This window comes from Sceloporus undulatus, chromosome 1 (assembly GCF_019175285.1).
Source record: "Sceloporus undulatus isolate JIND9_A2432 ecotype Alabama chromosome 1, SceUnd_v1.1, whole genome shotgun sequence".
NCBI classification, from domain to species: Eukaryota; Metazoa; Chordata; class Lepidosauria; order Squamata; family Phrynosomatidae; genus Sceloporus; species Sceloporus undulatus.
The window spans coordinates 341,554,775-341,579,329 of NC_056522.1; the positions used below are offsets into that span (position 1 = coordinate 341,554,775).

The 24,555-nt window shown below is 42.4% G+C and overlaps 1 protein-coding gene across 1 annotated transcript in view; it reads left to right on the plus strand.

Moving 5' to 3' along the window:
- Positions 1–24,555, plus strand: part of TMEM63C (transmembrane protein 63C) — a 120,739-nt gene that overhangs the window by 59,234 nt on the left and 36,950 nt on the right. The window contains exons 5-9 of the mRNA XM_042443438.1: positions 9,903–9,986; positions 13,629–13,872; positions 16,624–16,703; positions 20,768–20,855; positions 22,265–22,302. Coding sequence (XP_042299372.1) covers positions 13,675–13,872; positions 16,624–16,703; positions 20,768–20,855; positions 22,265–22,302 — 404 coding nt within the window. The 5' untranslated portion in view covers positions 9,903–9,986; positions 13,629–13,674. The remainder of the gene's footprint in view (positions 1–9,902; positions 9,987–13,628; positions 13,873–16,623; positions 16,704–20,767; positions 20,856–22,264; positions 22,303–24,555) is intronic.

The window sequence follows — 24,555 nt, forward strand, 5'->3', positions numbered from 1 at the left end:
CGAGGTCGCTAAAATGAGTACCCAGACTGTTGGGGGCAAATTAGCTTACTTGCTAATTAGCTTACTTGCTGTTCACCGCTATGATCTTTGGAATAGCGGTATATAAATAAAACAAATTATTATTATTATTATTATTATTATTATTATTATGTTTCCATGCAAGAAATGTGAAACCCCTGACTAGTTCATAATCTGTGGTGGCCTCATATATGTATAAGGAACATCGAGTTGGTTGTCTATGTTGTGAAGGCTATGCTTGAAGAATCAATTTGAGCCAGTGTTGTGATGTAGTGCTCAGCGTTTTCAAGTAAGTCTCAGAAGAAGGTCTCTAGTTCAAATCATCACTTAGCTACAAAGTTTTCTTTGTGATCTTGGTCCACCCCTCAGCCTAACTCATCTCATAGAATTGCTGTGAGGATAAAAATTGGGTTGAGGGTTGTAACCACACAGACCACCTTAGCCTCCATGGAGTAGAGGAAAGAAATTGCTGTATCGTTGCTGTTGGTGGTGTTACTATTATCATAGAATCATAAAGTTGGAAGAGACCGCACGGGCCATCCAGTCCAACCCCCTGCCATGCAGGAAATCAAATCAAAGCATCCCCAACAGATGGCCATCCAGCTTCTGCTTAAAGACCTCCAAGGAAGGAGACTCCACTACACTCCGAGGGAGTGTGTTCCACTGTCGAACAGCCCTTACTGTCAGGAAGTTCTTCCTAAGGTTGAGGTGGAATCTCTTTTCCTGTAGCTTGCATCCATTGTTCCGGGTCCTGTTCTCTGGAGCAGCAGAAAACAAGCTTGCTCTCTCCTCAATATGACATTCTTTCAAATATTTAAACAGGGCTATTATATCACCTCTTAACCTTCTCTTCTCCAGGTTAAACACCCCCAGCTCCCTGAGTCGTTCCTCATAGGGCAAGGTTTCCAGACCTTTCACCATTTTAGTCGCCCTCCTCTGGACACACTCCAGTTTCTCAATGTCCTTTTTGAATTGTGGTGCCCAGAACTGGACACAATATTCCAGGTGGGGCCTGACCAGAGCAGAATACAATGGCACAATTACTTCTTTTGATCTAGACACTATACTTTTATTCATGCAGCCTAAAATTGCATTGGCCTTTTTAGCTGCCGCATCACACTGTTGACTCATGTTCAACTTACGGTCTACTTGGACTCCTAGATCTCTTTCACATGTACTTTCATTCATCCATGTGTCTCCCATCCTATATCTGTGCATTTCATTTTTCTGCCCTAAGTGCAGTACCTTACATTTCTCTGTGTTGAATTTCATTTTGTTAGCTTTGGCCCAGCTTTCTAGTCTATTCAGATCATTTTGAATCTTGATCCTGTCCTCTGGGGTATTAGCTACTCCTCCTAATTTGGTATCATCTGCAAATTTGATAAGTATGCTCCCAATTCTGTCATCCAGGTCATTGATAAAGATGTTGAATAACACTGGGCCCAGGACAGAGCCCTGTGGGACCCCACTGGTCACTTCTCTCCAGGATGAAAAGGAGCCATTGTTGAGCACACTTTGAGTTCGGCCGGTCAACCAGTTACAAATCCATGTAACAGTTACCTTGTCTAGTCCACATTTTACAAGCTTGTTTGCAAGAATGTCATGGGAAACCTTGTCAAAGGCCTTACTGAAATCAAGATATACTATATCCACAGTATTCCCTTCATCTACCAAGCTGGTAATTTTATCAAAGAAAGAGATCAGATTTGTCTGGCATGACTTGTTTGTCTGAAACCCGTGTTGACTTTTTGTGATTATGGCATTGCCTTCTAGATGTTCAAAGACTCTCTGTTTAATGATCTGCTCCAGAATCTTTCCTGGTATTGATGTCAGACTAACTGGACGATAATTTTTGGGATCCTCTTTTTTCCCCTTTTTGAAGATGGGGACAACGTTTGCCCTCCGCCAGTCTGCTGGGATTTCTCCTGTTTTCCAGGAGTTTTCAAATATGATTGTCAATGGCTCCGATATTACATTTGCCAGTTCTTTTAATACCCTTGGATGTAGTTCATCTGGTCCTGGAGACTTAAATTCATTTAGATTAACAAGGTATTCTTCTACTATCTCTTTACTTATTCTGTGCTGAGATTCCCCTATTCTGTCCTCTGCTCCATTATCCTCAGGTTGAACACCCTTTGCCTTTTCTGAGAAGACTGAGGCAAAGAAGGTGTTGAGTAATTCTGCCTTTTCTCTGTCCCCTGTTAGCATTGTGCCATCTTCTCCATGCAGTGGCCCTACCGTTTCCTTCTTCTTCCTTTTGCTGCGGACATATCCAAAAAAGCCCTTTTTATTGTTCTTAACCTCTCTAGCAAGCCTGAGTTCATTCTGCGCTTTAGCTTTTCTGACTTTACCACTACACATGCCTGCTATTTCTTTGAATTCCTTTTTAGTGATTTCCCCCTTTTTCCATTTCTTATACATGTTCCGTTTCAAACTTAGCTCGGTTGAAAGTTCCTTAGTCATCCATCCTGGTTTCTTGAGACACCTCCCATTTTTCTTTCTCACTGGAACTGTTTGAAATTGTGCCTTCAGTACCTGTCTTTTGAGAAACTCCCATCCAGCCTGAACTCCCTTCCCTTTTAGTATTTCTGACCAAGGGATCACCCTCAAACATTGTTAAGAAATGTTTCTAAACTGCTTTTCTTTTGTACAAACCTTGAAGGAATTTATGGCGACATATAAAGTGCTAAAGCCATCCAGTAAAAAGACAAAATAGTGTTTCCAAGACCTCATGGCCATGGAGAAAACCAAGATTAAATATAAATGTAAAATAAATCTAAAAAGGTAGGCCACTTGACAGTCTTCCTCCATATGCCACTTTACATTTTGTGAATAGGTGTTTTCTGTAGAGGGAAAGCAAAACCTGTGATAACCCTGAGAAAGTGGTTTTCAGTAACGCAGAAAGATAAGCAAGGCTGCAGGTTGCTAGGAGCTTCTCTTTTTATTTGCTGAGAGAGTCACTCCAGAGGCCTTCCCCCTTTCTGCCAGAAAGTCGCTCTCCTTGTTAACAAAAAGGATGTGAATTATTTAGGAACATGCAATGCCAGATGGCGACTTCCCTGCTGTTTACATAAGGATGGGAGGTGAGAGAAGGTAGGCCAAGGCAGCAAGGAGGTGTGTGGCTCTCTCTTTCATTCTCAGACAATAAGCAGGCTTTATTGAAGCCCTGCTGGGCAGCCATCCCATCACTCCCTGACTGGCAGATCCTGTACCCGCCCCCCCCTCTCTCTCTTCTTCCCCAGAAAATACGGTTGGCCCTCAACATTTGTGGCTTTGACTTTTGTGGATTGGATTATTTGTGGCTTTGATTAATATGTTCTCTCTAGGAATCTCTAGGTCCTCTAGCACAACTTTGCCAGAAGCTAGAGAACCTAGAAGTTCCTAGAGAAAACACTTCTCTAGGCATTTTTAGGTCCTCCAGCATGATTCCATGATCAGCTTCTGGCAGATGTTGACCATAGAGTTTCACTGGAGGACCAGGAATTTTCCAGAGGGGTATTCTCTGAGATAAACGGAGTAGTGTTTTTTTATTGGCGATTTTTCCACATAGAATCATAGAGTTGGAAGAGGCCACAAGGGCCATCCAGTCCAACCCCCTGCCATGCAGGAACTTTCAATCAAAACATACCCGACAGATGGCCATCCAGCCTCTGTTGCACAGGAGTCCTTCACCCTTAACCCCAGCAAATGTGGAGGGACCACTGTACATCAAAACATGCCTTATACTGATGTAAATGATTGGTCCATCTAGTTCTATATTGTTCAATATAAGATTCTTGTGATTAAAGCCCTAAATACAGGGAGGAGCACCTCTCCCCAGGGTGACCTCCTTTTCCAGGACATGGCTTACATTTCAGTCTTCTGTCGAGGAAGAATTCCAAAATGTCCTCTATTCTGAGCATGGCTAAGAAGCATGAATTTATATTTATATGAGTGTTTTTAGCTTCTATTTTGTAATGCCCAGCATTTATATTGAATGTCCTACATTTTGCAGTGCCTTATCCTCTTTTGAGGTTATGACTACACATTTCTTAGAGTATGAAGCTTTTTGAATTATAGCCTGTTTTATCAGCTCCATAAAGTGTTACCTAGAATTTCATTGTATTATATATGTGCCTGAAATTCTGGATAGTGCTTCATGTATCTCATAAAGTGAACTGCAGTTCATAAAAGTTTGTGCTGAAATAACTGTGTAGTCTTCAGCATGCTACAAGTCTCTTGTGTTGCTTCTGGTCAAAGAAATTTTTGAAACAACACAAAAGCCTGTAAAACTTGCCTCCCAGTAGAAGAAGTTGGTCCAGGGTGCACACAGTGAGCAGCCATTCCTTGTTCCAAGTATTTATAGTCCTGAAGAAATGATTATTCTCTTCCAGACTTTAAGGGTGCACCTGCACAGCAGAAATAGTGCATTTTGGCACAGCTTTAACTGCCATGGCTCGATGCTATGGAATTCTGGGATTTGTAGCTTTGTGAAATGTTTAGCATCCTCTGTCAGAACTCTGGTGCCATGACAAATTACAAATCATAGAGTTCCATAGCATTGAACCATGGCAGTTAAAAACTTACTGTTCATCCTGCATTTGCAAGGCAAAATTGAGAAAGTCCAGCTGTTTTGGAACTTGGTCCTGTGCCATGGCAAATTAATGTGGTGGCTGTTGTTGTTGTTAAGTAATTCCTGGCTTATGTCAACCCTTAGGCAAACCTATCATGGGTTTTTTTGGTAAGCTTTGTCATTGCCATCTTCTGAGGCTGAGAGTGTGACTTGCCCAGGGTCACCCAGTGGGTTTACATGGCCAAACAGGGATTCGAACCCTAGTATCCAGAGTCATAGTCCAAGGTTCAAATCACTACACCACACTAACTCTCAACAACACATCAACAATTTCATGTGGACACAGAAACTGTGTAGGCCTCAGAGTTTCTAACAGTAACAGGCTTTGAAGGTCAAGTACGGTAACTATAAATATTTTTTTCCACTCCATTTGAATCTGACAATAGTGGGTGCAGGACTCCAGTAGGAATTTATACCTGTGCCTATTATATATGAGTATTTGGGCATGACAGTTGACCAAGAAAGGACAATAACTGTTCCAACTGGAGCAGATGCTCTCTTGGTAGGAAATTTGACCTCAACATGCCTTTCCTCTAACCATACTCAATGACATAAATCTTACCCCCTCATCTATTTAAGTCAGAAGGTCAGCCTCCTTAGGAGGAATGTAATTTCAAGTAGAGTATTTTTTCAGTAGCCTCCCCCCCCCCCCTTCATTTCAAGAAAGTCTGGTGCTTAAAGTATGATTACAAAGAAACAAAAGAGAAAAGAGAAAAAGAGGGGGGGAGAGTGAAGGAGAGGAAAATACATAGGTTATGAACAAGAGGTAGGCACATACATTGATATAAGCTGGTAATAATGTTTTCTTATAATTGACATATATTCATGCATAGCTAAAGCAGTAAGCTCTTCTGACCATTAAAAACAGTGAATTTCTAATCTTAAGAGTATAAGTCTTTTTGCAACAGTAAAAGCAGTAAAAAAAAAAAACCACGGTAAAAGCAAGAGGATTTTTGACCCATAGTTAAATTCCATGTCACAGAAAAATCATTTAAATGGATGTGGGCATCTATCCATACCAAAGATTTTTCACATACAAAATTAATATATAGTAACAAGGTCAATTAAAAAGGAATAGTCACAGCACCAGCTCCAATGTGAAACTAAGCAAGTCAGTCCTGGTTGGTACTTGGATGGGAGACCACCAATGGGTACTAGGTGTTGTAGACTATCTTTCAGAGGAAGAAACTGACAAAATAGTTTTTTGTGGGTTTTTTGTGCTATGTGGTCATGTTCTAGCAGAGTTTCGGCAGCATCTGTGGCTGGCATCTTCAGAGAATGTTTGCCTGGAAAGGACTTGGCTATACAGTCATCCCTCCATATTTGCGGCTTTGATATTTGCGGGTTTGATTATTCACGGATTTCATTAATATGTTCTCTCTAGGACTGTCTGGGTCCTCCAGTGCAACTCTGTGGTCAACTTTAACTAAAAGTTGCACTGAAAGACCATTTGTAGCTACTCCAGTGCCATTCTATGGTCAGTGTATGTTGGACATTGACCATAGAGTTGCACTGGAGGACCTAGAGATTCCTAGAGAGGTGTCCTCACAGGTAAAAATTGTGTTTTTGTTATTTGCCTTTTTCCCCATATTCACGGGGGGGGGTCTTGTTCCCCTAACCCTAGCGAATATGGAGGGACAACTGTATATATTGTGTGACCTGGAAAGGCAGGAGTGATTTGCATGTGTATTGTTGGTTGCTAATGGCAGTCCTCAGGTTGTGAGGGTCTGCACAAGAGGACTGATGTCTGCTTGATTGGTGCTCATTGTCTGCTGGGAACTGAGCAAACTGAGAAAACTTTTTCAGAATATTCTTTCCCTACAGAAACCCTATGAAATTCATGGGGCCCCCATAAATCAACAGGTGACTTGAAGGCACACACAAAACATCAAATTAAATAGGAATGAATAGTCACTGAACATGCCACAAGGAAGCATTGCTTGCCTTTCATGGCCAACACTCAGTGGAAGTGATCAATTTTTTTCTGAAAGACACATAATGCCATGGTATTCAGTGCACCTGAAACAGACCATTTTTGCTGGGCCAAATATAATTTTAAGTCTAAACAGGTTTAGAGCAGTTTTCCATTGAATACTTTGCACTGGACAATCTAAGCCCTTATTCTACTCCACTCCAACTGCATTAACATCATATTTTGAACTTTCTTCCAAAATTTATAAACTGGACAGGCTTCAGTTTGGAGTAATGTTTCCAATGCAGCAGAGGTAGCTGAGGCTTTCAGAATGGATGGTCCAACTCTGAAGGAAAAATGAGCAGCTTCATAAAGATATGACTCAAGTTATTATGGGCAGGATCCAGTGATGTACATCTTCTGAAAGAAGGAGCTGATTTACCATCACTACTGTACAACTCCAGAACTTTGATATCTACTCTAGAAGACTGGGTAACTCTCCAGTGCAAATGTGAAGGTGGCAGAGAGTGTTTGAGGTGGAGTGGGAAAAGAAAAATAATGAGAAGGTCCTGTTGGGAATGTGAAAACTGCATTAGGAAGGGGAAATGTTACCTCCTGATTCAGCTGACAGAGCTGTTTCCATTAGTGGATGTATGCCTGACCTATATTTTTAACTTCTTACTAATCATGTCCTGTTTGGGATGGCCTAAAAGGCACCAGGACCAAAGGTCAGCATTGAATGCAAATTCTAACTAGTTGCTGCCAACATATTCATTGAATGAATGATACAATTGTGGTACTGAGTTGGCAGAAAGCACAAGATGTTAAGGCCTAAGCAGGATACTCCTGCTATAAATGTTTGTTTTGGTAGGGATGGTGTGGTGCAGCAAGGACGTAGCCAGGATTTTGGGAAGGGGGAGGTCAAGACTAAGTGCCACCATTTTGAGAGGCTAAGAGCCCCCCCAAGACACAAAAAGAGGGTCGAGCGTTTACCCGCGACACCTTGATGGCACCACTTTAACTTCCGTTATGGCTTCGTGCAATGGAATCTTGGGATCTGTAGTTGAGTCATCTGTCAGGTGCCACAACAAACTACAAATCCCAGCATTTCACAACATGGAGCCAAGGGCAGTTAAAGTGGCATCAAACTGGATTATTTTTTCAGTGCAGATGCAAACTGAGTCCTTCCTCTCAAGGTGTTTACATCAGATAAATTCAGCTCGATAAAGCAAAGTGCAGCTGCTCAAGCAATGAGCGGCAGCCACTCTGTTCATGCTCAGAGACACTCTGCTCATGCTTTGAGACACTGTATTCCAACATCTGAGCTGAGCTACGAACCCAGGCTGCATCCACACATTTCATTTCCACTTCCAAGAGGGATTTTTAATTTTGAGACACACACACACACACCTTTTAATTCCAAGACCTACCTACCTACCTATCTATCTATCTATCTATCTATCTACCATAATTTTTAATTCCAAGCCATTATACGTTCCTTTCTTTTTATATTAAACAAACCTCTTTAAGAGAATCCTATTTTGGGAGAAAGGCAGGGTATAAAATCAATCAATAAAAAATTATAGTGCAATAGTCCATCAGTGCATGGCTTACATTATAAGACTTTATACCTTTATACATTTAAAAACAATTAAAATCACAGTAGGCTCAGAGTGCTACAGAATCATGGAATCATAGAGTTAGAAGAGACCCCTAGAAGGGACCTGATCCAGTCCAACCCCATTCTGCCATGCAGGAACTCCCAGTCAAAGCATCCTCAACAAATTATGTAATGGAGGTGTCCATCTGCATTGTAGAAAGATATACTATAGATTAATGCTATGGAAAATCACCACCTTGAGTCTGTATATTGGGAGAAAGGCGGGATATAAGAAAATAACAACAACAATATCTGGATATTGTAGTTTTGTGAGACATTTAGCATTCTTTGTCAGGAAATCACAGGATTTTCCATAGCATTAAAGCAGTGTCAAACTGGATTATTTCTGCAGTGTGCAGCCTTATTAAACTGCAGTTCCCATCAGTCTGTGGTGCTGCTGGATGATGGGGCCTACAGTCTAGCATTGCCTGGAGCAGGGCCATAGGATTCCACAGCCATGATTCATCATCTTAGATTGATTCCATATATTAACTAATTAATCATAAAAAACATAGAGTTAGAAGAGACCCCACGAAGGGCCATCCAGTCCAACCCCATTCTGCCATGCAGGAACTCTCCATCAAAGCATCCCCATTGAGATGCTGAAAAAGGGCCAGCTAACTGTATTTTGTACTATTTGTCTTTTAAAAAAGAGAAAAAACAAGGCTGGAAGGAAGCCTCTTGCCTTTTTGCATCACAGACCCTCCTCTTTTTTGTTGTTGCAAAAATCCAGAAATGACTGTTTTTGAAAACATGAGTCCATTCTCAGGAGAAATGTCCAGAGTAGAGTCTGAGTCTCCTTTCTCTGGACTTCTGAAACCTAAATTATTCCAAAACCCCAAACTGACCCTGAGAGCATCTGGTCTGACCCCAACTCAAGGAAACTTGGGAATCCTGAAGGTTTAGATCAATGACTGAATTATTGAATTATACAAGGCATAGTGGTCTCAGGGTTTTGCTGAGGCTCAGTATGCAGAAGCACAACATTATTTTTAAAATATTGTGCATTAAATTACCTTCAGTCTGTGTCTATGAGATGCATATGAAACATACATGGATCCCATCTCCCAGTATAATATCCCATTAGACATACTGTATATAAATATACCAAACTCTGAAAAACTCCAAAATCCAAAATACATCTAATCCTCAGCATTTTGGGTAAGGGATGTTATTATTATTATTATTATTATTATTATTATTATTATTATACTATATTGTACATGGATATAACAGCTAAATGTTAGAAGTCACCTTTTCCTTCTTTTCTTCAGTTCTCCCTTAGGGAGGAAGGGGGGGGAGGAGGAGGCGTGGAAGCCGGCCTCTGAAGGAAACGAAAGCGAGTCATAGGGCCTCTCTCTCTCTCTCTCTCTCTCTTCTTTTCTCTCAGCTGTCTCCTCGCCCCCTCCCTCCTCCCTCCCCCCTCCATTAAAGCCACGGAGGAGAGGGAAAAGAGGAACTTTTGTTTTGTCTTTCCTCTGTTCCCTCGCCGTGGTTTTAATGGAGGGGAGGGGGGAGGAAGGAGCTTGAACGCCCCCAGGGCCTGATGGGAGGGTTCCGACCCCCCAACCCCCCCTGGCTACGTCCTTGGGTGCAGCAGGACAAGTTTCACTGGATTTTTACAAATGATGAAGCTGAAAATAGCAGTGAACTGCATGGCTCACTTACTCCCTTTTTCTGTTTTTCCTTTTTCTTTTCAGTGGCTCGGGCTGACGGCACTGCTATGGTAGTGGTTGATTTTGGTGTCGACAACTGAATAGAAATCAGGGAATGACCCTTCTCAGGTATGAACGAAAAGCAAACTGGAAAGCTCTTCTTAAAAGATGATAATAGATAATAAATCTGCTCGTAAGGTCTTGTCATAGAATACAAAAAGTTCTCTCAATGAGTCCTTTTGTCTGCTTTCCAAAACTGGAACCATTTCAGAGCAGACAGGGAAATGAAGAGAAACACTGCTTTGCTAGCTGTGTAAAAATGGATTATTTTGGTGCATGCAGCAAAGTTACACATTTGTTCCTTCTTTCTCTTTTAATTTGTTTTAACTTTCTCTTTTTTGACCATCACTGTGAGTGAGCTAGGCCTCCTTGGCTTACTTGGGAGTCATGGCTTACTGTAGACAAAATGGCATGCTGGTTTTCACTTTCTGATTGTCCTAGAGAGCAGTGAAATCTACTCTTGATTTCACTGCTGGTTCTTCTGCAGTTGCTCTGCCTTTAATGGGAGTTCTCTTGCTATTGCATCCTGTCCCTTCAGAGATTTGTGTAACATGGAGCAGCTGCAGGAAGACTGGTGGTAAAATCAAGAATGGCTTCACAGCCCACTTTGCCACAACTCTCTCAGGCACCCAGTTGATCTCCTTTGTATTTGAAGCAGCTGAACAATCTATGGACTTAGGCCTGCGGTTTATTTCTTGTAACATCAGAACATGGCAGTATGCCATTATCTGGCTTTTTCCCCTCTCCTTTAACAGATCAGAAAGAAATCTTAAAACAAATTATAGGCGGGATACAAACCGCCATATAGTACGTATTGTATACGTACTAGGGTTAGGAAGGGGCGGTGCTTCCGCACCCCCCTAACCCTAGTACGTATACAATACGTACAAGATGGCGGCGCCCCTTCCACATGGGTGCCGCCATCTTTACGTACTGGATGCATAGCGTCCAGACGTGTCACGGTGCCTATGACATCGCGAATGCGCCAGCGGCACCTCGCAATGTCATAGAGGCGCCACAAAAAGAAGCTCCGAGCGGGAGCCGCACGGTTTGGCTGCTGTGGCTCCCTCGCGGAGCAAATGGCGCCGGCGGGAGACCGCCACAAAGCGGAGGTCTGTATCCCGCCATAGATCCCCCCCCCCAGCTTAAGGGAAAAGAAACAAGCCAGAGTACTGAATGTCCCTGTGCTTGGATGCTATTTAAAACAAAACACAGGGTAAAAATCTGTAGTTTGTGTAGTTGCTCCTGCGAAAAGGGTAGAGTTGCCTGATCTCAGGGCCTGGCTCTGAGTCTCCAGTTTTCATGGGCCATCTCCAGCAGGAAATAGGGATATAAATTTTCCAGTTTTGGGGTACTCAGCTCCAGGCAAGAGGAAACGGCTGAGTGCAAATCTTCAGCTCAGCTAGAAGAGCAGCAGTATACCACAATTTGCAAGGCTTCATTGATTTTTTTTGTTGCAACTTGCAAAGACCCTCCAGAGGGTCTATAGATTTAAGTAGCCCCTTCCTTCCTACTCACTCATATCAAGGCTCACCTTCCACTCTTCTCCACAACCACCTTCTGGCTGGGAGCAAGTAGGCTAGACTGAATGCTCCTTATCCCATCTTCCAAGTGAGAAGGAACAATCTCTTCATTTTACCTTGATCGTCATTTCTGAACAGTAAAAATGTGTTCTGTGTGTCTTTGTCTATGTGTTTGAAAGACAAGCTATGAGCAACTGTGCTTGGTACATAATGGATAATACTTAATGCCACCATCAGGGGCCATGTTAAGTTTTAGCCCATTAACTTCACAGCCTGAATTGGCAAGCCTGTATAAGGGGGATGAATCGACAGCCCTGATAAGTTGGAATTCTGTTGACTCCTGACTCGTCATGACAGTCATAACTGGCTTTTCTCTCTTTCTAAGACAAACTTGGTTTCTGATTGGTGATTATTTGACAAATAAAAATACTTTCTTGTAAAGTTTCCCATCCAAATAAAATCCTATGTCCCATTCATCACTCACACCATTCTCACGCTTCAGTATTTGATCACCACTATGAATTGTGCACTGCCTTTTCAAACATCAAGCCCAGAAGGCCTCTAGTTTAACAGACTATGGCAGCAGTCAGTTTGGGATAAAAGTATGTAGGAGTAGTTAAGGCCTGTATCATCTCCCAGTGGGTCAAGTAACTAATGAAGAGCTTGTTCTATTAAGTTGTTATGTTTTATCTGTTCAGATGTTGCTGTCTGATCATAGAGATTTTAATGAATAGTTAAAAGACAAGAACTGCTCCTTGTATTTATAATTAGCATTTCTCCTTGCCTATTTGGGTTGTCTCCTTGTGACATAGCCCTTTCTATCCTTAATAGTTCTGCATACTAGTAATAATAGTTAAGAAATATTATAATGTCTTTGCAGAAGCTGTCTTATCAGGAGATAAGCTGTTTTATCATCTGTTTGTTTTCTCCTTTTAGTTCTCCTGTCTTTCAACACTTTATGCTGCCTTAAACTAACATAGCTGTTTATATTTATTGTGCTACTTTTCCTAAAAAGTTCAAAGTGGCTTACAATGGGGTCATTCCCACTGGCAGAATAATGCGGGTTGTGATTCGGCTTCGCACCATGTCTGTACCCAATTTCAAAAGATCCCTCATTCTCACTATAAAAGGGGATCTATCTTTATGCCAGTTGAATCAGTTTTTATTTTTTCATCCCCATTTAGTTTGCGCCACTTCAAGCTGGGGATGGGAGGAGCTGGTGATGGAGCACAAGCCGGTGGGAAAGAGCCAAGGCTGTCGAGGACAGCGAGGAGGCTGAAGGGGGGAGAGAGCCAAGGCTGGCAGGCACAGAGGCAACGTCGAGGGACCCAAGAGGAGGAGGACAGAGGAAACATTTAAAAAAAACTAATCAAAAAATCAATAGATTGGTTGACCAACTACTTGCCTTAGCTATCAGTTTTTTGATTAGTTTTTAAAAAGGAAGTAAGAAACCCAAAAGGCAGCATTCCTCTGCCATTTGTCCCTCCCCACAGAATGAATCGATTCTGATCTGGCGTTCCCACTTATTGGACATGCATTAGAATCAATTCTTCCAAAAAGAACCACCAAAAACGTGCTATCAGAAAACCCCGGTTTTTCTCCTTTTGCCCTGCTTTATCACAATAGAATTCGATCGAATAAGGATCGATTTCGATTCCCAGTGGGAACGAAGGTCATATAAACCAATTTGTGATTCGCTTTAAATTGTAGTGGGAAAGAGGCCAATGTAAACAATAAGATTCTGATATAAATAATAGAATAAATAGAGAGAAATTACTGAGAGAGCGTGAGACTAGTACAAAGCAGGTCAGTTAAAATGAGGATGGGATTATGAAAACTCTTTAGATTCACAAGTAGTGAAACCACTAAAACAAGGTTCTGTTTCAGGAACCATCCTAAAAAGTTAAACTCTACTCAGTGAAATGCCATCAATGAACCTCTGACAGGAACAAATTGTAAAGTCTGGGAGGCTTGATACCAAGAAAGGCTTATCTATATTCCCTGCTGGTCATGTACATAGATATTACCAAGATAGGACACATAAGAGGACCTCTGCTGATGACACGAATGAGAGGGTAGGCTCATTTGGGAAGAGTTCACCCTGCAGATGTGAATGTCTCCATGGCTAGAGTGTTTTCAGTGTCCTTCTACCCTGTTCTTCTTCCTCCCTCCTGCCATCTCCACCCAGGTATTTTTCAGGGTAAACATTTCCAGGAGCCCCATCAATTATATATATGGACAACATGCTAATGGACGAAGCTCCATCAGGAGATGGGACTCCCATCTTCCTGAGTGTCCTTGGATTTCAAGATACTCCACGCAATGACACAGAAGAGCAGTGCTTCCGCTCCCACGCCCGTAGCACTGTCCTCCAAGGGTTGCCATTTGGTGGTGTCCCCACAGTGCTTGCCCTCAACTTCATTCTCTGGATGGTAAGTGATAGTGAAGTGGGATTATATCTCATTATTAGCCATTCATTATGCAATATGCAGAGTATTTTACATGCAGGCAAGAATGACAGAGATCAAGTAAGAAATATTTGCAGTAGAAATCTGGACTAACCTAGATGCTCCCTTGATATTTGGTATTTAATGTATATACTCATGTATAAGTCTAGAAATTTTAGTCAAAATGTTGGTCCAGGAAACCTGAGTTGACCTATCCATGGGTCAGTGTAAGTAGTGTACATACTTTAACACTTAAAAAAAAAAAAGAACAATCCCCTGGTGAAATGCAAGAGCATAATCTGGAAGCACCAACCCACCTCTATTTTCTCTTCCAACCAACCAACAAGCCTTTAATTATGAGCACAAATATTTATGCGTAATAGAATTTTGCAAGCTTTTTGGCATTGTTTTCCTTTTCTTCAATCTTTAGATCCTTTGTTACATGCCCCTAGGTTTTACCCTCAACAAATCATATCAAAATCCATAATTTTGGCCCCCAAACTTGCTCTCATCTTATACATGAGGTCGACTTATAGGCCCCGTACACACCGCCAGGACGCGATGTCCTGGCGGCAATAGTAGGGCTCGGGATCGCGCACCAACCACACAGTCCCGAGCCATACTATGTGCGGGTGGCACCATTACAGCACAGTCCTGCCCACACGGGGAGCGTGTGCATGACATGTGGGCATCGCAGCGCCCACATGTCATGGTCTAGGTGGCTCCTTTTTTGGTCCACAGCGTTACTGGGCAGTTTGTTTGCTACGGCAACGCTGCAGACCAAAAACGGGCACCTACAGACCACCCTGAAAGGGGTGGTCTGTACTGCCCCATAGTTGAGTATGTACAGTATTTCTCTGTTAAATTCATACCTCCGCAACTCCCTCCAGTGAGCTGAAGGTGGTCTGCATCACTATCACTCTCCTCATTTTATCCTCACAACAACCTTGTGAGGCTGGTCAGGTCAAAGAGGGAGAGAGGAAGAGGAAGGGAGTAAGATGAAGAAACACTGGCCAAAGGCCATCCAGTGAGCTTCTGTGCCTCAGTTGGGACTTGAACCTGAATCTCTCATATCTATTGAGCTTTTACTTACCTTCTCTGTTTCCTCTCCAAAACAGTTACAGCCAGTTCCCCCCTCCCAAAGTGCATAGCTAAAATCCTTAGGAGAAAGCTGTATTGGCATCAATAGGGATTCTTTCTGTAAGTGTTCTAGCTGAATAAAATAGAATAAGGGGCAAAATTGGTCCTGATCACACTGAGGAAGGAAGAGGTACCGGTAAGTCTCCAATATTTGTGCCCTGCTTTGGTATGAGGTTCACCCACCAAAACAAAGAATATAGTTATTTGAGCAAACACCTGGTACTTACATGAACAGCACATGTTTGGTCCCTAACCTGGGGGAAATGACACCATATCCACAAAAATTCACACATTCAGAACTGACAGAGGCAAATCTGTTGGGAAAACTGCGGTGTGTGTGTGTACCCATTTGTGGCTGAGTTTTCTATGCTAGATGGTTTATATTATGGAAGGAAATGGTCAGGTTCAATCTTACTGTGAGTTAGCCTTCCCCAGTGGAATGGCCTCCAGATATCTTGGATAACAATTCCTCACTGCGGTCAGTAGTCAGTGAGTATGTGAGTTGCAGTAGAAAACATGTAGAGGACAGATGTGTGTTGTGTTTTTCATATCCACCTGGTAACAGAATTCTTAGGAAATATGTACACGGGTGAATTACCAGCAAGATAGATTATTTCTTAAAAAGAGAAAAGATTAGAAGAAAGAACACAAAATAACTTACACAATAATATTAGCTTGCCTTAAAAGATGGAACTTCAAAGTTATAATCAAAATCACCATATATGTTTTTCTGAATTCTGGGTTCTATATTTATCAGTCCTCAGCAGAAATTGATTTAATTAGTACCTGACCTGGTTGTGATGAGGAAATTAGTAGCATATAAATATTGTCACCAGTTTTTACAATGCACATTGCTCTAATTTAAAGAAGGAAAAATATATCTGTTCAAACTTCAGTGGAAACAGCACATGAGGCAAAACCTCTGTGAGGAATTTACCTTGCAGTAGTACTGAAGTGGGTGGGAGGAAGGGTTACAGGAGAAACTGGTGCCTGGAAAATCTTTACGCTCTTATATATCTGTTTCTCTTTGCCTCTGCTTCCCCTCACCTCCCCCATCTCATGAGCCATGCAGTTTTTGCATTTTCTCCAGCTGGATTCCAAAACCATAAGTAAGGGTCTCTGGCACTGTATAACAGGTATGAGACAGGTTGAGCACTTCCTTTTTCTGCCTGTTTATTCTCTGATCCCACATTTATATTACTCCCTCCCTCCCAAAACACAGGTTTGGAGGGAAGTTAAACAGTTACTTTTAGACTATAACTCACAGAATACCCAATGAGCAAAGTGGTCATAAAATTTGGGAGATCCTGGGAGTTTAGAGCAAAAAAAAAAAAAAACTTTTCCCACCTCTGTGTTTGAGCAGATGGATCTGCACAGGTGACATATAGCAGTGTCATGTAGCAAGATGATAAAATGTGTAGAAAAGCCAAAATTCCAGTATGCAGCTATCATGATTTATGTTAGTTAACAAGAGTAGATTGTTACTGCCAAGATGTCAGGGCACAGACAAGAGAGAAGAGATTTATACTAGAGGGTTTGTTTGAAAAGCATGAATAGGATCCGTAAAACACATGCTTTCCCTCACTCATGTTGCAGTTCCTTCTCCTGGTCTTCTCCTGCCTTCGAAAAGCAGCTTGGGATTATGGGCGCCTGGCCTTGCTGATGGATAATGACAGGTAAGATCTAAAGTTTCCACAAGTAAAGTAAAGGAGTGAGAGAACAGAAGTCCGAATTCTTGTACATAGGAGCCAAACAGTGCTGAGAGGTGTGGGGCAAACAACTAAACAGTGCTTGGGAAACTTAGCTAAAGTTTTTGGTCATTATAGGCCAAATGATAATGTTTCTAAGGTCTGCAGTGGAAGACACGGGGTTATTCCACCAACTTCTCTGAGACAAAGTGGCATTGGGCAAAATATATGGAAATGTGGTGTCACTAGGCGTGTGAAGAATGGTTGCAACAGTCTCCCTAAGACAGAGGTGGGAATCATGTGACCCTCCAGATGCTGTTTGATGATAGCTGGCAGCATTCCTCACCATTGACGATGATGGATAGGGTAGGTGGGAATTGCCATCCAACAGCGTCTTGATGGCCAGTGGATTCCTTCCCCTGCTTTAATGGTAACATATCATCCTGTGTGGAATGCTGGAGAACACCATAAAAAATCTGGGAAACCACTAGCAACATAGTAAGGATGAAGCAAGCTTGTTTTCTGCTGCTCCAGAGATCAAGACACAGAGCAACAGATCCAAACAACAGCAAAAGAGAGTGCTTCTAAAAATTAGGAAGAATTTCCTGATAGTAAGAGTTGTTTGGCAGTGGAATAATAACATTTTATTAAAAAAATTATTTATATCCTGCCTCTCCAACTGGACTGAGGCGGCTTACAACATTAAAATACATTAAAATACCAAACAATGGTGTGGTACAGAGGGCCCCTTTGGGGCGGCCTGCAGCTGCCCCTTTTGTCTCCGGGTTGTGGGCAGGGCAGCCTCACTGGCAGCCTTGCAGCCCCAAACTGGAGTTTTTCTGGACCACAGAGAAGCAGCAAAATGCTGCTTCTCCGTGGTGCACAAAAGTGTGTCCTTGGGGCTTTATGCCCCTGGACACCCCGGGAGCCACAGCCATGGGAGAAAGGGGCCGCCTGGCCCCTTTCTCCCTGGCATTGTTCCCGCAGCCGTTTGATTGCTGTGGGAACGATGTGGCTCCCAAAAGAAGCTCTGTTTCAGAGCTCCTTCCCGCACCATGCCCAGGCTGTCATAGGCGGCCTGGGGCGGCACAGAGACATCACGCACGCGCCGTGCCATTCGGACGTAGCGTGTGCATGATGTCATCATGGCAGCCCCCATGTAGATGGATGCGGCGCATGCGTGATGTAATTATGGCGGCCCCCATGTAGATGGGAGGGTGCCATGATGACGGCGCCACCACGAAGCTTGTGGACACTCCGCCCCCGGGCAACCCTAGTATGTTGCCAGGCCGGTGCAAAGCTCCAATCTGGACTGGGCCAATGATTAATATCATAAAAGCCTTATTACCTAAAAACCCACCCACCCTCAAATTTAAAATGACATTTCAGACCAATGAACAAGGTCAAGCAGGTAGGCAGTTGATGGAACAGACAAGTTTAAGAATAAGCTGCCTCAGAGTGCAGTGGAGTTGCCTTTGGAGGTTGTTAGATAGAGGCTAGATGTCCATCTGTCGGGAATGCTTTCATGATGTATTCCTGCATGGCAGAGGGCCCTTGTGGTCACTTCCAACTCTGTGGTTCTATGAACAGTGTTGTTGTGAACAGGGGTTGGTCATCTGGAGACCCCAGAAGACTGAATTGACATCCCAGGAGGGATACCTTTATTCCCAAGGCCTGAGATTCACTACCTTGTTCCTGTATGTATTTGAGCTTTGATAATAGCAACCTTGGCAGGTCACATGCTCTCAGCCTCAGGGAAAGTCAATGGCAAACCTCCTCTGAACAAATCTTGCCAAGAAAACCCCATGATAGGTTCACTTTAGGGTTATCATAAGTTGGAAACGACTTGAAAGTGCACAACAAGAAGAAAATGTTGCACAGCATGTTTTAGAATCTGGGGGGGGGGACACTGTATGCATGTTAAATAGCAGTTAAAAATTGACATAGATGCTAATGGTTTTTCTTTTCCCCATCCCCTTTTTTTTAATCAGCCATTTTCCTCCAAACACCTGGAATTCCTACGAGTAATGATAACCATGGTGACAAAAGGGGTTGAAGGCTTGGGAGATGATAAGTCTTTGTGAATGAAAAGGAATCACCACTGCTTTTAAAGAAGGGTTTGGGGCTCAGTCCACTCCCAAGGGAGCATCTGACTTCCTCAGTGCTTCCTCACTTTCTTATCTTTCTTCCTTTTGTCAAGGTGAAAGAGAAATAACCTCTCACTACCTACTTGTACTTTTTGAGAGATTCCTGGCCTTGAAGGTTCTTCAAGAAAGGATAAAGAGAGGGGAGAAATAAATGAATTACAGTTGGCCCTCCACAGATTATTTATCCATGGATTCAACTATCTATTGCTTGAAAATATTCCCAAAAAAATTAAATTCCAGAAAGCAAACCTTGTTTTTGCCATTTTTTATAAGGTACGCTATTTTACTGTGCCACTGTATATAATAGTAGTTCAGCATCTACGGATTTTGGTATTCACAGCGGGACCTGGAACCAAACCCCCCAGTGGTCCCACTGTCCTCTTTGTACAAGTGACCACCTTCAGTCTGAACTTGTACAAAGAGAGGAGAAAGTGATGAATTTTTCAGTTGCAGATGGCAGATATTTCACCAAACATTAAAATGGATTCAGACATTTTCCTCCAAGCACCTGGAACTCCTATGAGTAATGATAACAGTGATGACAAATGAGACTGATACCTGCCCACATACCCTTGCAGTGGCTTTCCTTTCCTTCACAGGACCTTATCTCTAGGTTGAATGCTTGAATGCCATCGACTAGCTTTTGGGAAAGGTTTTCTAGAAAATTCTCCTTGTTCTTATTCTCTGAGGTGTTGGCTATTTGGTAATGCTGGGATTGTTTTTCTTTTCTTTTTTTCCTCCTTTGTCCTGAATCCGGGAAAAATATACTACATATAGTGAAAAAAAGAGGCATACAACCAGCAGCATCAACTATTGTAATTTCTATCTCTACAGTAGTATGTTAACATAGGTGATTATCACACGGAGCTTTATCATCCCTGAAATGTGGCTAAATCATCCGTAAAGCGCGCAGGTGTGATAACCAATCGTGCTTGCCTCCTGTGATTTAATCGTCATTGAAGTGTCCCGCTCTTCTCCCATCATCAAAGTGCTCGCAGAGCAGCCATTTTTCAGCAACGGGAACTTCCATTGTTGAAGAAATGGAATTAATTATTGAATTAAATCACAGGAAGCAAATTTGCTATCACACCCCCACTCTTTACGGACAATTTAGCCACATTTCAGGGACAGTAAAGCTCCGTGTGATAATCTCCATAGATTTTCCAGATATCATAGGGTTTGCTTTTTTGTTTTGTTTTTTTAAAATGTCATGCTTCCAGAGTATATTATGGCCACTGTTTAATTTAGACACCACAGTTCTGAAATATTGTTAAATTCAGATCCAGCAACCTTATTTTAGTGTTCCATGTGAGTTTTACTGCTGAGTCTTAATAAATAATTTGTCACTTTCTGTTGGTGATTTGTTTTTGGGTACTGTGCATCCTTTCTCCTCCCTTTTCTGGGCCTTAATATCAAGTAAAATGAAGTAGTTAGGTTTTGTTTGGGTTTTTTTTTTATTCTGTCCAAATCAAATCCCCCCCCCCAAATACTGGGAGTATTGAACAATGGTCTTTGGAATGTATGGTTGCAAATGTTGATTATAACCTACTTTGCAAACTGTTGCACCATTTCTTGGCATATGGCGGTTCATGCTCCCAACATGCTCAAGGGTGTGCTGGTGCTGCAATTGAGAGGTTTTTAATCCATCTTTTTCCCTCACTTCCTCCCCTCCTGTTATAAGGCCTTGCTGCCCTCCTGGGAATTGGGGTAAATGCAAAAAGAGCCAGACACTTCAAGTTGATCTGATCATTGTAATAATTTTGCATCTTCTTCTTTTCCCTCCTTTTCTTTCTCCATTAAAACTAATCCACACTTTCAATCTTCTCTGTCTTCTTTCCCTCTTTCTCTTTTGTCCCTCCTGCATATTTCTTCTCTCTTCTTCTGTCATTTCCCATGTATGGAAAGCCTGACATCACTCTTCTATGGAGAGCAAAGTGAAAAGGAAAAATCCCCATCAGAGACCAGCCCGCTGGATGCTGATAACAAAGATGTGGTGAGTTTTAATAGGGAAAAACAAGAAGGATGGTTTTTGTGTTGTTTTTTTCCTGAACAATCACCTATCTGTTACCTTAGTTTTGCAGCTATATGATTAACCATTTGCAAGTACAGATAACATGAGAGGCAAATAAGAGGTTACATTTGGTAGCCTAATGATCCTTGCTCATTGTCTTCACTGTTTCTAGTTTGCATGCTGACATTTTCTGAAACTGTGACATTAATACCCTTCAAATGATTATATATTATTAGTGGGAATTGTGCAAGTATTGTCAGTTGTGTCAGGTATATGATCCCTCTGTCCAAGACTCTGCTTGCTTTCCACAGTGACTAAGCACTTGATTTTCCATCAGAAATACCTGGAAATGGTGATGTGTACCTCACAACTTTCATCTTATGCTTTGCCTCCAGCAATCAATGTTAAACTTATCAGACCCTTTAAAGTCCCACTAACTAGTTCTAGCTAATTAGTTCTGAATTACTGGCACACCTCCTACTGTACTTTGCTTATTCTAAGCCAGAGGTAGGCAACTATTGGAGGCTAGGGGCCACATTACCTGCCTAGGAGACCTTGGAGGATTTCAAAATCCCCCTATTTTATTTCCCCCTACATAAAGTCATTTTGCCTCCCAAACTTTCTAGGAGGTATGGGGTACATTTTGCCATATTTTTCGCCCCCCTCTCTTGACCATTTTAGAACCAAGAGAGGCCTTTTTTTAAAACCATGAAGTACTAACCAGAAGTGACTTCTTGTTTATTTTCTGTTTGTTTTTAAAATGGCCCAGGGGGGCAAAAATGGCCAAACGTCCCACCCACCCCCTAGTTGGCAATTGGGGCAGAAAAGGGAGTAGTTTTTTTAACCCCAGGGGCCTGGGTGATGCAGTGTAGTCCACCTGTGTTATAGACCAAAAGACAGGAAAAATATGGCCCAGCATCATCCCTGACCACTGCCATGCTGGCTGAGGCCAAGGGAGTGGTAGTTCAGCATCACTTGGAGATACCGTAATCCTGTTTTAGACATTTACTTTACAGTACTTTGTAATCTCATTACAGCACAATTGCAATTGTTATGGTGGTGGTTACATGCCTTCGAGTTGTTTCTGACTTACAGAGACCCATCACAGGGTTTTCTAGACAAGACTTATTTAGAGAGGGTTTGTAATTGCTCTCCTCAGAGACTGAGAGAGCGTGACTTGTTCAACGTCACCCAGTAGGTTTCCATGGCCAAGCAAGGATTTAAACCCTGGTCTCCTGGGATCCTAACCCAATGCTCAAACCACTACCCCATGGTGGCTCTCAGTTGCAGTTGCAGATTTAGCCACAACATGGGGGTGAATCTCCCTAGATAGATGTTTGTTTTCACATTAATTTTAACCAGCTATTCTGTTTCTGCAACTTACCTTATAGGGTTTCTGCTCCTGGCTGCTTTTGATCTATCAGATGAAGTGAGTACACGCTACTTTGTGCATTACATATGTTTCTGATATTTCTCCTTACCATTTTATGCTGTGGACACCTTAAGAACATTTCTTTTCTTTTCTTTTTCTTTTCTTTGATTTACTTTCTCCCGGAACAGAAACCCATGTTCAGTGTGAAACCCAAAGAGTTTGCTTATACAATAAGCCTCTGAAATATGCAAGAGGCCATCTTCAGTAAAGCCATGTTCAATGCCCAAATGTGCTGTTTGGAATGGGGGGAGAGGGGTTGGCCAGAAAGGGAAGTACATTTCTGCCATCTGTCTAGGAATAATGCTCAAATGTCCTCCATTTTGATCATGCCTAAGAAACATGCATTTATATTTACATTTTTTAAAAACCATCAAATTTTTTCGCATGTCCTCCATTTTTAAAAAAATGTGTCCTACATTTGAAAATGTTGTCCTACGTTATTTAATTATTTAATTATTTATTTTGGGCTCTCTCCCCCCCCCCCCCCCCGTTGTCTGGGGGGCACTAACCCGGCCCCCGGCTCAAAAAGGTTGCCTACCCCTGCTTTACAGTAATAAGCTAAATTGAAATATAGTTACAGACCTTTTCATCATTATCATAATAGGTTCTTCAGTTATATCATGTCACCCTCCTCTTTCTTTTCTTCCACCTCCTCACTACTTTTTCTTTCTCGTTGATCTTTCCTTCTCAACACCATATGTTTATTTAACCTTTTCTCTCTTCACTCTCCACATCATCCACTTCTTACTGGGCAGCAGGATTTTCTCTTTTCTTCTTCCTTTCTCTCTCTATTATATAAAAGTTTGTTGGTTCTGAGAAGGAAGGACTATGTGGCGCTGCTTGGATGCTCTTTGGAGAAATGAATATTCCAAACTTGTCTACAGCTTAGGCCCGGTACAGACCTGCGGGAAGCGCCATCCTCGGGCCAAAACTAGCGGGAGCACACCATGACCGCATGCTCCCGAACCCTAGCACGTAACGGTGGTGTCATCATGGTGGCCTCCTGTTCACACGAGGGCTGCCATGATGATGCAAGCGCAGTGGCACATCTGCACATTGTGGCGGCACGCTTGCATCATCAACACACCACAGTGCACCAGTGGCGCACTCATGGAGGTGGCTCGTGCAGCAGGTTCTTTTTGGTGCAGAGGGAGCCCATGCAGTTTGGTCGCTGTGGGCTCCCTCAGGAGCAAACTTAGTGAGTGAAGTTAGTACTGCAGGTTAGAGGAAGATTCTAACTAAAATTAAAATTAATCAATTGAAAGTAAATGAGGGGAAGGCAATGGCAAACTCCCCTCTGAACAGATCTTGCCAAAAGAAAACCCTTATGATAGGTCACCTTAGTGTTGCCATAAGTCAGAAATGACTTGAAGGCACACAACAACAAAAAATAATCCTAAATGCTCATTGGAAGCCAAAATAAGGCTCCATTCCCACTCACACATTTGCCCTGGATGGAACTGGGCAGATCCGTATCCCCCCTCTCAAATCTCTCCAGAAACAAGTACCCACTATCTTTTACCTTGATCGGGGTAATTTACCCCTCCAAAGTTCACATTTGCAGTACCGGTTTAAAATGAAGGTTCCTTAGCTGTCAATCAAATTCACTTCTGCTTTCGTCAAAGGTGACGTTTCCTACAGCCACTGGCCAACAGAATGGGTGCTTTCCCCCTCCTTTTTTTTTAAAAAACTGGCAGCAGCGTGCACATATCCTGTCAAATTTAAAAACCTCCAGGGGTGTGTGTGTGTGTGTGTGTGTGTGTGTGTGTGTTGTGTGTATTTGGATCATTACGCATTATGGCAACCCTAAAATGACCCTATCCTGCGGTTTTCTTGGCAAGATTGGTTCCGAGGAGATTTGCCATTTCCTTTTCCCTCAGGCAGAGAGAATGTGACTTCCCCAAAACCATGGGTTTCCTCAGCCTTCCAGTCTCCCCTTCACTTCCAGCCCAATGCTTCAGCCCTTGCCTCCCCCCCCATGCCTGTTCCAATAATAATAATAATAATTCCTCGCCCCATAATGTCATCTCTGCATCATCTTGGTTTGTTTTCCCTCCTTGCGACCCCAGAATGCACACAAAAGCATTGGGGTAGCAAAAGCATTCACATATTGTATCAATTTGCCAAATTGAAAGGGAAACATTTGTAACATGCATTGTAGCATTTGCATATTACCCTCTGACCTAATTCCCTCCCCTGAACTTGACCCTTCCTCCTGCTCTTTCCTCTTCCTCCTCCTCCTTTACCCCA